General features: G+C 37.2%; 2 protein-coding genes across 2 annotated transcripts; both read left to right on the forward strand.

The window, feature by feature from the left end:
- Positions 1–581: 581 nt before the first annotated feature.
- LOC127938848 (splicing factor 3B subunit 6) lies at positions 582–2207 on the forward strand. Its single transcript, XM_052535740.1, has 4 exons — positions 582–763; positions 1137–1255; positions 1352–1490; positions 1879–2207. Exons 1-4 carry the CDS (start codon positions 734–736, stop codon positions 1966–1968), a joined length of 378 nt encoding a protein of 125 aa, XP_052391700.1. The 5' UTR covers positions 582–733; the 3' UTR covers positions 1969–2207.
- Positions 2208–2689: 482 nt separating this feature from the next.
- Positions 2690–12900, forward strand: LOC127938606 (tudor domain-containing 6). The gene is made up of 16 exons (XM_052535324.1): positions 2690–2965; positions 3869–9303; positions 9510–9634; positions 9779–9859; positions 9930–9960; positions 10060–10109; positions 10205–10253; positions 10378–10430; positions 10512–10566; positions 10891–10946; positions 11037–11100; positions 11195–11262; positions 11351–11402; positions 11506–11573; positions 11659–11713; positions 12297–12900. Exons 2-16 carry the CDS (start codon positions 3906–3908, stop codon positions 12473–12475), a joined length of 6384 nt encoding a protein of 2127 aa, XP_052391284.1. The 5' UTR covers positions 2690–2965; positions 3869–3905; the 3' UTR covers positions 12476–12900.
- Positions 12901–12933: the final 33 nt, after the last annotated feature.

A 12933-nucleotide genomic window follows, 5' to 3' on the forward strand; every position in this document is an offset into this window, starting at 1 on the left:
CCGAAGTTTGTGTTTTTTGTCAATTAATTAAGTATTAAAATGTTATATAGTCATTTTCTCTTCGCTATTTTGATTTTTTATATTGCCAATGTATCTTAAATATATACATGAATAAAGAACAAATTAAAATTTACAGATTTAATGAACATACAATAAATTCTTTAAAATAAAGGCATTAAAATATATATTACATTTCGTCAAAATATATTGAATTCTATAGCTAAATAAATTAAAAAGGCAGCAGACGTGTTATGAAATTAAATATGAGTAATTTGAGGAAGAAATTGCTTGGATATATAAGCTAGCAATAGTAAATGTGTTGTCGATGACTGAATTTACTACAATTAATATGAGATTTGGCAAGGAGCAATAAAAAATAATAATAAAGTATTACTTTCTTGTTTTGTTCACGTTAGAGAAACCAAATAACATCCTAGAACAAGCAAAAGTATTTTTTTTGTTAATAAACAAATGAATATATCTAAAAATAGAAACTTTTGTCTTTAATATTTTTTAGAATGAAACCTGAGTGGAATCGCTGCTTGACGTCACCTCAAAGGAACCTGACCGCAGCCTTCCCGGAAATACGTCATCGCATTGCGCCATCAAACATTGCAAAGTGCGCAGCTACCTAGCTCGTGCTAGCTGCTACTGATTAGTACTGGTTAAGGCTTTTATTTTTATTTATTTTTTGGTAAAGTTTGAGTGTTGTTTTCTTTAAAAAGGTCCAGCCATGGCGATGCAAGCAGCTAAACGAGCGAATGTAAGTCCAGATTCGGTTCAAATGATCGTGATGTTAGTAGTGTAGGGCTCAAAATAGACAATCGGTACATTAGCGATTGATGTTTACTGTTGTTTTCCTGGAATAAACGCGATCAGTTACGTCTAAGACAAAGACATAAGAGTTATTGATATTTGAATATTAAATATATATTTTTCCTGCTTTTGTATTTTTACGATTAGACGTGTTTAGGACTCGAGTGCCCTCTCATGTCGAAAAAACGGTCAAAATGTTTAAGTTACCAAATTGCGTCCATGTCGGAATTCGTGAATTCTTTTTCGTGATGTTTGTGTTTTAAAACGGTAACATTTCATGTATGTGTATGTTTATGTTTCTCTTTGTTGGCACGTTTCAGATTCGTTTACCTCCTGAGGTGAACAGGATATTGTATATTCGTAACCTTCCATACAAAATCACTGCAGAGGAGATGTATGACATATTTGGAAAGTATGGGCCAATTCGTCAGATCAGAGTGTAAGTATCAGGTGTCAGGGTTCACTTTTATTTAAAGAAAGTACTGATTGTGTATTTTGATAAGCTGGGTAACCGATTGTTCTTCTATTGTTTTAGTGGGAACACACCAGAGACGAGAGGAACAGCCTATGTCGTTTACGAAGACATCTTTGATGCCAAAAATGCCTGTGATCATCTTTCTGGATTCAATGTCTGCAACAGATACTTAGTAGTATTGTACTATAATGCAAACAGGGTGAGTTTAACTGTTTTTGCCTTTGATTCTCACATTAACTTTATGGCATGTGAAACTGAAATATTTCCATTATATTTTATTGTATGTTAAAATAGTAGTTCACCAAAATATTAAGATTCTGTCCTTTTACTTTATTTCTGTTTCAAACAATTATAATTGTATTTCGTCTGGGGAGCACAAAAGAAAAAAAACAAAATAGTATTAACTATACAATGAAAACAGACAGTGACTATTGACTAACCTCAGAATGAGCGTTATTTGCCAAGTCTATGCAAACACATGAAATTTGTAATCTTTATACCGTTTTGTCAGTTCTTTTTAAAGTTTAATTCAATGAGTGTGATTTAAAAAAAAAAAAACTCTAATGTTGCCTGTTTCCCTCCTCAAGGCTTTCCAAAAAATGGACACAAAGAAAAAGGAGGAGCAGCTGAAAATTCTCAAAGAGAAGTACGGGATAAACACAGACCCACCAAAATAGTCAACATTTGATTATTTCTGTTGTGCTATTTTTCTTCCTTGTACCCATACCCATCTCACTTTTAACCTTTAAATAAAAAAGTACCTGTTGAACAGTGTTCATTACTAGGACTGAAATCTTGTTATATATTGACCTAATGTCTTTTTCAGTTAGTTTTCTGTAAATTGTTGAATAAAGTGGTAAAAATTTGTTAATCAGCATTTGTTTTAATAAATAAGTGTTTTTCTTTTTTAAAATAACTGCTTGGTGTCTTATTTGCATATTTGTATTATACATGTAAACTAGTACATAATTTATAGCCATACATACATTTATAGCCAGCTTTTACAAATTAAAATACATAATGAACAATGATTTGACTGGAGAACATTTTGGATTCACATTTAATTGGAAAATCAATATAATATTGCTTATAAGTTCATATACAGTATATTATTTAAATAAAAAAAAAAATAAAATATATATATATATATATATATATATATATTTATTTATTATAATTGCATTTTAAGTAATTGCATTTAAATGATTTTGGTAATACAATAACATTAAAGTTGTTAAGAGATGAGTGAGGAAAAAACATTAACCTGGAATTAATTTCATTACAACATATTCATCTTTATAGTCATACACTATATTAATTATTAATAATTCAATATCTTGCGTTGGATCAGGATTTAAACTTTGTTAAGTATCGTTGCCTCCGTCTCTTACTGAACTTCCGTCTGACCATAAATGAGCCAATCAGGTGAACGCGCCAGAACGAGGCGCGAAAGCAACATTAGTGGCATCTAATTAGAATCTTTTGTTTTCTTCTTGAAATTATCGGCTATAGAAGTTGGTCGTTTTCCCCGATTTTCGTATAAACTGAAACTTAGTTGATCGCTAAAACTAATATTAGTATCACGGGGTGAAATTTCTTCCTCATCGGTCCCACAAAAGAAGCCAAGATGTCGTTTGTCAGCACTGAAATAAAAGCGGAGTATATCCTGCAGTGGTGAGTGTTTGTCATAAAGGTTTTTTCATGTTGTAACGTGTGGCTTTATCTATTAAATGTGTGTTGATTGAAATGATTGACATTGGTCGAAATGGATTTGTCGCGTTTCAGGCGTTTGTAAAAAAAGGAAAGTCACAACTTTGAAACTGTAAATGGTGTTTTGTTGAGTTTATTAAATCGTATTTAGTTTTCGAGGGAGTAAGCCGAACATTTAATGTCTGTGAATAAATGTCCTGACGCAACATAATCTAAAGTCATTTTCGGGAATTTTCAAAGGTTCGTTAAAACTGACAGCTTATGCCAAATACGAGGCTGAAGGTTACTTTACTAAATTGATTTTATGGACCAGTGTGTATGACATGCAAGACATTGCAAAATGTGAATTTCATGTGTTAGCTATCAGAGGCTGCACCAGTTGCCTGTAAATTAGCCCTCACCTGTGATAACAGCCAGTTGACATACTCCTTCCAACACCTTCCCTAATTACTCGAGTAATTTTATACTTTTAACTTGTACTCTAGCTGGTACCTTGAGGTAAACTACGGTGTTAATGCTCATACTATGTATTGTCTTATGTCATATTCAGTGGTCTATAAATAAAAAATGTACAGAATTAATTTTTCAGTAAAGTATTTTTTTTCGTAGTGCATTTTCCTCTTTCCTGTCCCTTAGAGTTATAAATGTAACATAAAAAAACCTAAAACATGCTTACTTTGATGCATATAAATTGTAGTCTAAACTCTTGACATTGGTTGTCTAATTGTTGGATGTTTGTCTAGTGTTGTCCAAATTTATGTATATATATAAGTGTGTCCAGTTTATGTCAACTATTTACAAAAGTTTACAGAGTAATGTAAGAGTCCTTTTTTTTCTTCTTCTCATACATCCTCTCTCTGTTTCTAGATATATCCGGAGAAATTTAGTCACAGAAGGGGCCACCATGTGTTCTATTCCAGGACTCCCATCAGCGGGTTCAAATGTACCTGTACTCATTGCCAGAGTAAACCTGAACCCAGCATGTGCTCTGGTAGAGTTTTGGGGGAATTTTGATCAAGACAGAAAATTTGCATATCAGCAGCTGAAAAAAGAGATTCAGTACCCCAGAGAGGTTTTTTGTGAATCGGATGGAAACCCTGGTGACTTGTGTCTTGTACGAGTGTATGAAACATGGTACAGAGCCCGTATAGTGTCCAGAGATACTGATGAGTACAGTGTGTTTTTAATTGATGAAGGCAGAACGCTGCGTGCCACTATAAATACTTTAGCATGGGGCAAAAGTGACTTTTTCTATCTTCCCCCTGAAGTTGAATTCTGTGTTCTTGCCAATGTCCTACCACTGTCTCCTGAAAACAAATGGTCAGCAATGGCTTTAGAGTTCATGAAGATCTTCTGTGGTCGAAGAGTCAGTGCCACTGTTCAAGATGTTCTTGTGCCTCACCGAACATTCCTACTTGACATTCCTTGTCTGTCCAGACAGATGTTTGAAATGGGCTTTGCAAAGAAGCTGTACAGTGATCGGTTCAAGGAGTTTGTAGCCAGATCTTTGCAGGCCAACAGTGGGCCTGGAGAAACTCAGAGAGTTTCTTCCATTAGGACCAAACCAATTGAGATCATCGAGCAAACACCGAAGCAGCAGGCCTACATGTACCCAGAGCTACAGACCGACACTGTTGAGACCGTTGTGGTCACGGAAGTAACAAGTCCATTTCGAATATTCTGTCAGCTTAAGGTTTTTTCCCAGGAGCTGAAAAAGTTAACTGAACAGATAACTCAGCATTACGAGGGAAGAGTTGGTTGTAACTTCGCAAAACTTGAGAATCTAGGCAGCCCGTGTGCGTCAAGAGGAAGTGACGGCAAGTGGTATCGGTCTGTGCTGCAGCAGGTCATGTCTGCCAACAATGTGGTTGAAATTTTGCAGGTGGATTATGGGAAGAAACAATTTGTACAAGTTGAGAATGTCAGACCACTTTCCACTGAATTCTTCAGGATGCCTGTCGTAACGTATGTGTGCTCCCTTCATGGAATAGTCGACAGAGGTGTTGGCTGGACAGCTTCAGAAATTGATTACCTGAAATCTCTCCTGCTCAACCGCACAGTGATTGCCAAGTTTCAGTATCAAAGCACTTCTGAAGGTGTCCACTATGTCACATTTTACGGAGAGGAGAACATGAACATCAACAAATTGTTTGAACTGAAACAGAAATGTTCACTGGACTCTGATATGACCCTTACAGACTTTGCTGTTCAAAAGAGCCCATTATCTCAAAAGAGCAAGATTTTGGAGACAACCAAGGCCACACACATCGATGAAACCTACTCTGACGTTAAAGGGAACAAGCCAGTTTTTTTCACAGAAAGTCTTACACCTAACACTTCACATGTGGCAGTTGTACAGCATGTTGAGAACCCTGGAAAGTTTTGGATTCAAACTCAGCGATACGCAGATGAATTCAGTCAGCTAATGAATGGTCTTGGAAATCTGTACAGTGATCCAACAAGCACTGATGGATTGATAAGAAAGCCTGTTGTCGGTCTCCTCTGTGCAGCTAAAGCCCAGGATGGTGTGTTCTATAGAGCGGCTATCTATAAGGTAATTGACAAGAAAGCAGAAGTTTACTTCCTTGACTATGGTAATACAGAACTTGTTGATTGTTTCAACCTTAGACAGTTGCCTCTCAGATTTCAGCAGTTACCTGCTGTGGCAGTGAAGTGCTCCCTCTATGGCATTAAGTCCAGATTGAAACATTGGGACGAGAGGGCTACATTGTTCTTTTCAAAACTTGTTGAAGACCGAGTACTTGATTTGCACATACAAGACAAGCATCAAGACACTCACATTGTCCAATTAGTGGATCCGAGATTAGATGGAGAAAATGATGTGAGCAAGTTGCTGTGCAATGCAGATTTTGCAGACAGTGAAAAGAGCTTTGTGGATAATTCTACCAAAAGATCTTGTAGTTTAAAAACTACACACACATCTGGTGTATTCTTGACAGGAGCTTTGCATAAAATGCCTTCCAGCTCTTCTGCCATAACAGACAGTGCATCTGCTTTCAAGGAATACTTGTTTCCCATTGGAAGTTCACTGGAGGTGACTGTATCCTACATTGAGAGTCCAAATGATTTTTGGTGTCAAAAAGCCAAAAATGCAGCATGTTTAGAAGTGCTAATGCAAGACATACAGCGTTTCTATGCTCATAGTAAATTTCAGCCACCTTTGGAAGCAGCTTGTGTTGCCCGTCATCCTGAAACTGGGATATGGTACAGAGCCTTGGTCATTCAAAAGCACCAAACACCTCATGTGGATGTCTTGTTTGTTGATTATGGACAGACAAAGACGGTTGCTGTTGAACATCTTCGAAAGATCACTCCAGCATTCTTGAAGATGAAGGGACAAGCCTTTCGATGCAGTTTGTATAACCTGATCCAACCAGTTTCCCACTCAGCTTTAGACTGGAACCCTGAAGCCACATTGCAGTTTCAAGAGTTTGTTGACGCAGCAGCATCCATGAATGTGCCATTAAAGTGCACCATATTTGCTGTAATGTATGACTCCCAGAAAGTTGTATTCAATGTGGTAGACTTGGAGACCCCATTCCAAAGCATTTGCAATCTCCTTGTCCAAAGACGTCTAGCTGACCGTGCTCCCTCTAAGAAAGCTCCTCTTCCACCCTTTCGCCTAGACACCTACTATTATTCTTCACATGGAGTCAAGACTGGGTGTGAAGAGGAAGTGAGTATCACCTGTGTGAAAAGTGTCACTCATTTCTTTTGCCATCTTGCCAGGAATTCGGAGGAGATTGAGAAACTTTCAAAGAAGGTCACTTTCCTATGCCGTCAGCTAGAGGAAACCAAGTGTCCTCAGACTTTTGGAACAGTTTGCTTTGCAAAATACACAGATGGACTTTGGTACAGAGGCCAAATAAAGTCTACAAAACCATCAGTTGTGGTTAATTTTGTGGATTACGGTGACACGCTGGAAGTAGATAAATCAGACTTACTGCCGGTTCCAATTGAAGCAGGAGAAATTATGTCCATCCCAGTGCAGGCAATTGAATGTGGGCTCTCAGATATGCCCGAAGATGTGTCATGTGAAGTTGGAAATTGGTTTCGGAATTTTGCAGACAGTCATTGTTTCACTGCTTTGATCGTGGCAAAAGACCCAGGAGGAAAGCTTTTGGTGGAACTTTATGAGGGAAAAACTCAAGTGAATGCACTGATCAGACAGAAGTTTCACAATGAAATCCATAGAAATGAACCAAGTGCATTCAAAGGATATAGTTCAAAGAACAGAAGTGCACAAAATGGGGCAACCCATATGAAGGAAAGTTACAGTGGTCTAAAGCGAGATTTCGTTTATCAAGTTCCCCAATCCCGTGACCGTTTTGCAGCACAAGAAGGGGAAGTTGAATCAAAACAGCCACAGAGCAAGTGGGGATTCCATACAGATGGTAGACCAGAACCAACAAGAGATTTTGAGACCTTGCATAATTCCCAGAAACAACATGATCCACAAAGAAAGTGCAGTGATCGAGCTGATGTGCGGCACCCCTGTACGTCTGACAAAACTGATTTTTTAAAACCCAAGTCGCAGGCTCTTCTTAACGAATCAGCACTCCCAGTGAAAATGATAAAACCAGGTCTAGAAGCTGAGGTATTCATCTCTCATTGCAATAGCCCCTGTAGCTTCTTTGTTCAGTTTGCAACTGATGAGGATGACATTTATTCACTTGTGGAGAAGTTGAATGCCGACCAATCAAGGTGCGCAAACATCGATCCCAGTGATATTCATGAGGGAGACTTGGTTTGTGCAATGTTTCCTGAAGATAACTCCTGGTACCGTGCAGCAGTAAGAAAAAACACCGGTGACAGCATCGATGTTGAATTTGTTGACTTTGGAAACACGGTTACAATTTCTGCCTCAAAAATATGTCATCTTGATCAATCATTTACTTCGTTTCCTAGGTACAGCAACCACTGCTCTGTACATAAACTAAATGTTGAGAGTGGAGACCAAGAACTTGCACCCAACTTCAAACAAGTAATTGAACAAAACATTGAAAAGGTCATGTGCACATTTGTGAAAATGTCCAGGACCATTTGGGAAGTGAAACTTGATGTTAATGGTGTGGTGCTTGGATCCACCTGCAGGGGTGATGTTACACCAGCAACTGAGCTTACGACCCCGGGTGTCAAGCAGACATCTGATATCAAAGTCTGTACCCATTACAAGAACCCTACCATATCAGCTGGTCAAATAATCACTGGATACACCTCATTCATCAAGGGTCCTCAACTCTTCTGGTGCCAGTATGCAGCAACTGACAAACTTCAAGAGATTTCAGATATATTACAGAATGCTGGTAATGCATCAGAAAAAACTATGAGTGAGCAATCTCTGCCAGTTGGAAGTGCTTGCATTGCCCTTTTCACTGAAGATAATTTGTGGTATCGAGCTAAAGTTACATCTAGGGAATTTGACACTCTCTCCATTACCTTTGTAGACTATGGAAATGAGGCAAAAGTCAATATTGGTGACGTTAAAACACTTCCACCTGAGCTATCAGATGTGCCCCCTCAGGCATTCGACTGCCAGCTTGAAGGTTTTGATCTTTCCAAGGGTTTCTGGGCTGAAGAGGCAGATGATGTGTTCTTTGAGCTAGTTAATGACAAGCTTTTAAATATCACTGTTGAGAAAATGGAGAACTCTGAAATGCCACACTTTGTCAAGCTGGATTGCAATGGTGCTGTCATTAATGATACCATGAGAAGCTATTGGAAAAGTCAAAGTGCTGAAACTTCATCTGTTGAACTATTAAGTGAAGCAAAACTGGTGCCCACCGATGTCTCTGTGGCTGCTGAAGTTAATATTGACTCAGTAGTTATCCATGATTCAGACACTGACAATGTTGACAATGAAGCCTGCACATCAGTTCTCGAAATGCAACATTCTGAACAGGAGCAGTTTGATTTACTGACAAGTACAAAAGTTGGAAATGAAGCACTGTATGAGTCACTCGAGATGATTACTGAAAATGTTGCCTCCCTTGATACAGTGAGCATAGTGCCCTCTGATGCACAAGAGGATCATGAAACCATATGTGTCATGGAAGATGAACCAGTTTCAGCTTTCACAAGTCCATTAATCACAACACCCCAACATGCGTTTCCTGAGACAGACCCAACACCCCTTCCTGTAGGTTTGTCACAGCACTCTGAGGGAGCTACATCTATGATTTCCTCAGAGAATATAAATAGCTTCTTGATGAATAACACCGATTCTCAATTATGCATTGTTGAGGAACCAGAGTCACCATCATTTGAGATCATTAAATCAGGTAAGCTTGAATGTGACATACAATTTGTCGTGCAACTTCTAGAGATACAATATTCACTGTATGCAAATGGTCTTCTTTCCTTTATATATATATATATATATATATATATATATATATATATATATATATATATATATATATATATATATATATATATATATATATATATATATATATATATATATAAAATCTTCATATTTTTAAAGACTTGGGCTATTTAAGGCGAGCAACAGAGATGAAGCTTGTTGGATCAGAATGTGTGATATGGTCTCATGCAAGAAGAAATTGGTGCAAAGCACAAATTTTAAAAATTTCTGAAGATGCTGCATTGGTGAGAATTTCTCTTCTCATTCACACTTTTATTTGTTTGTTTCTTTTAAGTGTTACTGTTAGATGTGTTTTCTGGTAAAGAAACCTGGTTTTGTTTAGGATAACAGCAGATTCATCTTCAGACTTATTTATTTATTTTTTTCAGGTGTTGCTTGTGGAACATGACTCTGAAGTGGTAGTAGATCCTCTCAATATCTTCGAAATTCTGCCAGACAAGCCATTGCAGGTGTGGAATGCTGGAGTCTTGTTTGTTTATAATCAAATTATTTTTTACTCATCTACTTCTTTAATTGCAGACCTCATGCATTGCAGCTGCAGTTCTAAGTGGTAAGTATTGTATTTTTGTGTGTGTGTGTATGTATGTATGTATGTATGGTATGTATGTATGTATGTATGTGTATAGATAACATAAAAATTATTTTGTAGATGAAGTAACCAGGGAGAAACGTACTAAATTGAAGAAAAGTCCTTCAAAGGTAAATGGATGTTTAGCTGTGTTATGTAGAATGTTTACAGCAGTTGAGAATTGAACATGTACTTTAACAACCAATTCTACCTCTGATTACACAAGGTGGAAGATGCAGAATATGGAACTGTTGTCACGTCTGAAGAACCAAATGGTAAGTGTTTGTAGAGATTAGCAAAATCACTGCATAACATACTGCATTTTTTTAATACACATTAAAATATACTATAGTTAAAATTGTGCATTTTTTTTTTTTTCATTTTTTTTTTTATGTCAAGGTGAAGAAACACGCATTGCCCAAATGGATCCAGGTGATGAACTTGCAGACCAGGTACAGTGTGATGCTGTTGTAGCAATCAAAAGCTAGTACAGTTGAGTGATGGTAATCTGATAGGGGTGTGTTCACTTGCAGCCTCAAGCCACAGGGTGTGTATCCTGCTCCATTGTTTTGGTTGAACATTCTGAGGGTAAGTGAGCTTGCTTGATTTACCTTCTTATTAAAAAGTATCGGGACCTCAGTTCCAAATTGTGCATAGTACATTTTATGAATGTACTGTAGAATGTCTGTTTGCATTAAAAAGTGATCTTCTATTAAATCTGCATTTAAATGAATGTCTGTGTTCAGACAGCATGAAATAAGTCTATGTGAAAAATTCACATTTTCACATTGACCAGGTTTGCATGCACATCATCGTTCACACAAAACTTTACTGGAAAAAACAACAACATTATTGTCCTGCTCTATCCTGGACATCAATGCCAATGACAGTGGCGATTTTTTTTTTTTTCAGTTGTAGATGTGTCAGGGGAAGGTACACAAGTACATGATCTTGTTGAAGTACTTACTGTAAGTACACAGATATGACAAAAGACTATTGAGGTTTAAAACTACTTAAATGGTTTTTAACAAGGACTCTTCAATTTATTTGTACTCCAGCCTGATCAAGTAGAAAGCAAGGAGCCCCAAGAGGATTTACATACTTCAGATGGAGAGCATGGAGGTTACCTTTCATACTTTGAGATATAAACTCAAACTTCATAAAAAATTAGCTGATTGTGCTATTTTATTGTAATTTGTAAAATATGACTTTTTAGAAGATGCTGCCAAGATGACTACTGGAGTGGAATTAATGATGGATTTCCTGGATGTGGCTCATCATAAGGTGTTTTGTCCTTTCTCTCTCTTATCTTGTTAAATACCTACAACAGTGGCTGAAAATATATTCCTTTCGTATGTTTTTGCAAATACAGGATGTGTGTGAAACTGCACCAGAGACTGATGACTTGCTTGAGGAGTTTAAAAGTATGTCATGTTTGTGTTACATATTCAGATGAAAGTCTTTCAATTTTAACATAAAGAATGGATGTTTAGCATTTATTAATTGTAATTTATTTATTTTTATTAGATGTACCTGAAGATCTTATTGTTCTTACCAGTGATGGAACGGAATCTGATACTGCATCTGATGGCACGGTATTATAAGCTTACCGTTTACTCAGTTCATTAACCACAAACATTTGAGGTGTTTATTGGTGTTCCTTACTTTTGAATACTTCAGCTTCAGGGAGATACAGTTACTGTGGAACCCAATACTGATGCTGAAGAATCCTCATGTAAGTCATTTAAGTGTGAATATAAATGTAAAAATCATTAACAGTCCCACTGTTTTTATTTGAAATTATATTTTTTGGTTTTAAGTGAGATCTAACAAAGTCTCTTTAAGACGAGTCATGTCACTCGGCGGCCATCTTTGAAACGCCTCTGGGGCATCCAAGTGCAGCTCCTGTCTCTTTGAATGGGGATCAAATTCTCCAAAACTGTTCACTAAGCTTAGGATAAAATGTCATTTTTGAAATCGCCAAAGAAATCTGACAACAACTGTCATAAATGTTGTTACTTTTGCTCCAATAGCATTATAAAAAGCTTATTTCTCAGGCTAGATCAGCTAGTGCGCAACTGCGCATGCACAGTCCTAAAAGCATATCTCAGAGAACTGGCTGTTTCAATAGCAACCGAGACTTCTAACGGCAGCTGTGCTGACTTTACCGATTATCGATTGGCTCTTTAATCCAAAAGGTGGGGCTTCCTGCAATTGAGCGCTGCATTTTTTTTTTTTTTTCCCATTCAAAACTATATGAGTGACATGTCTTGGGTATTCTATAGTCTTTGGAACTAAAACAGCAGTGTGCTTCACAGGTGTACGAGAAAAGTCCGATGCATCTGATTGCACTAGTGCAGAGGATTCATGTGTCACTCATCTGACCCTGAAGGGTGAGGACACATCTGACGATGTCATTTTCGTTGGTGTCTTGCAAGAATCCCAGGCAGACGTATTTGAGCCGGAGAGAGAAAATGAAAAACAGAAGCTTGACTAATGAATACCTCTCGGGAGATGGTTGATGTATCTTAAGAGGCAAGCTACTTATGTAATGTTTTCTTTTTCTTTTGTTAATCACATTTATGGTCTGCCTAATACCATTAACAGTATAATAGCAACAATAAGCACTACTGCCTGTTCATAGTGGAGCTGTAGTTTATTTCATCCCATTACTGTTCAGTGATTTCTCATTGCAGATGAAGGCTGTTTTGTTTGTTTTTCAGTTATTACATAGCCTTTCATTGTTTTCCTTTCTTGCATTCTTAAACAATATTTCTAAATTATACTTCTTGACTTTGGATTTTGTTGTTTGTTCAAAAGCTCTTAAATTTAAATTTGTGGGGAAAAGCAATTTGCTGCATTTTGTGGAAACTTGAAGTTTGGTTTAATAAATATGCAACCTTTGTGTAGCACTTGTATGAACATTTCGTTGTTATTCAGACTATGTATGTGGGG

This window comes from Carassius gibelio, chromosome A20, assembly GCF_023724105.1.
Source record: "Carassius gibelio isolate Cgi1373 ecotype wild population from Czech Republic chromosome A20, carGib1.2-hapl.c, whole genome shotgun sequence".
Classification (NCBI taxonomy): Eukaryota; Metazoa; Chordata; class Actinopteri; order Cypriniformes; family Cyprinidae; genus Carassius; species Carassius gibelio.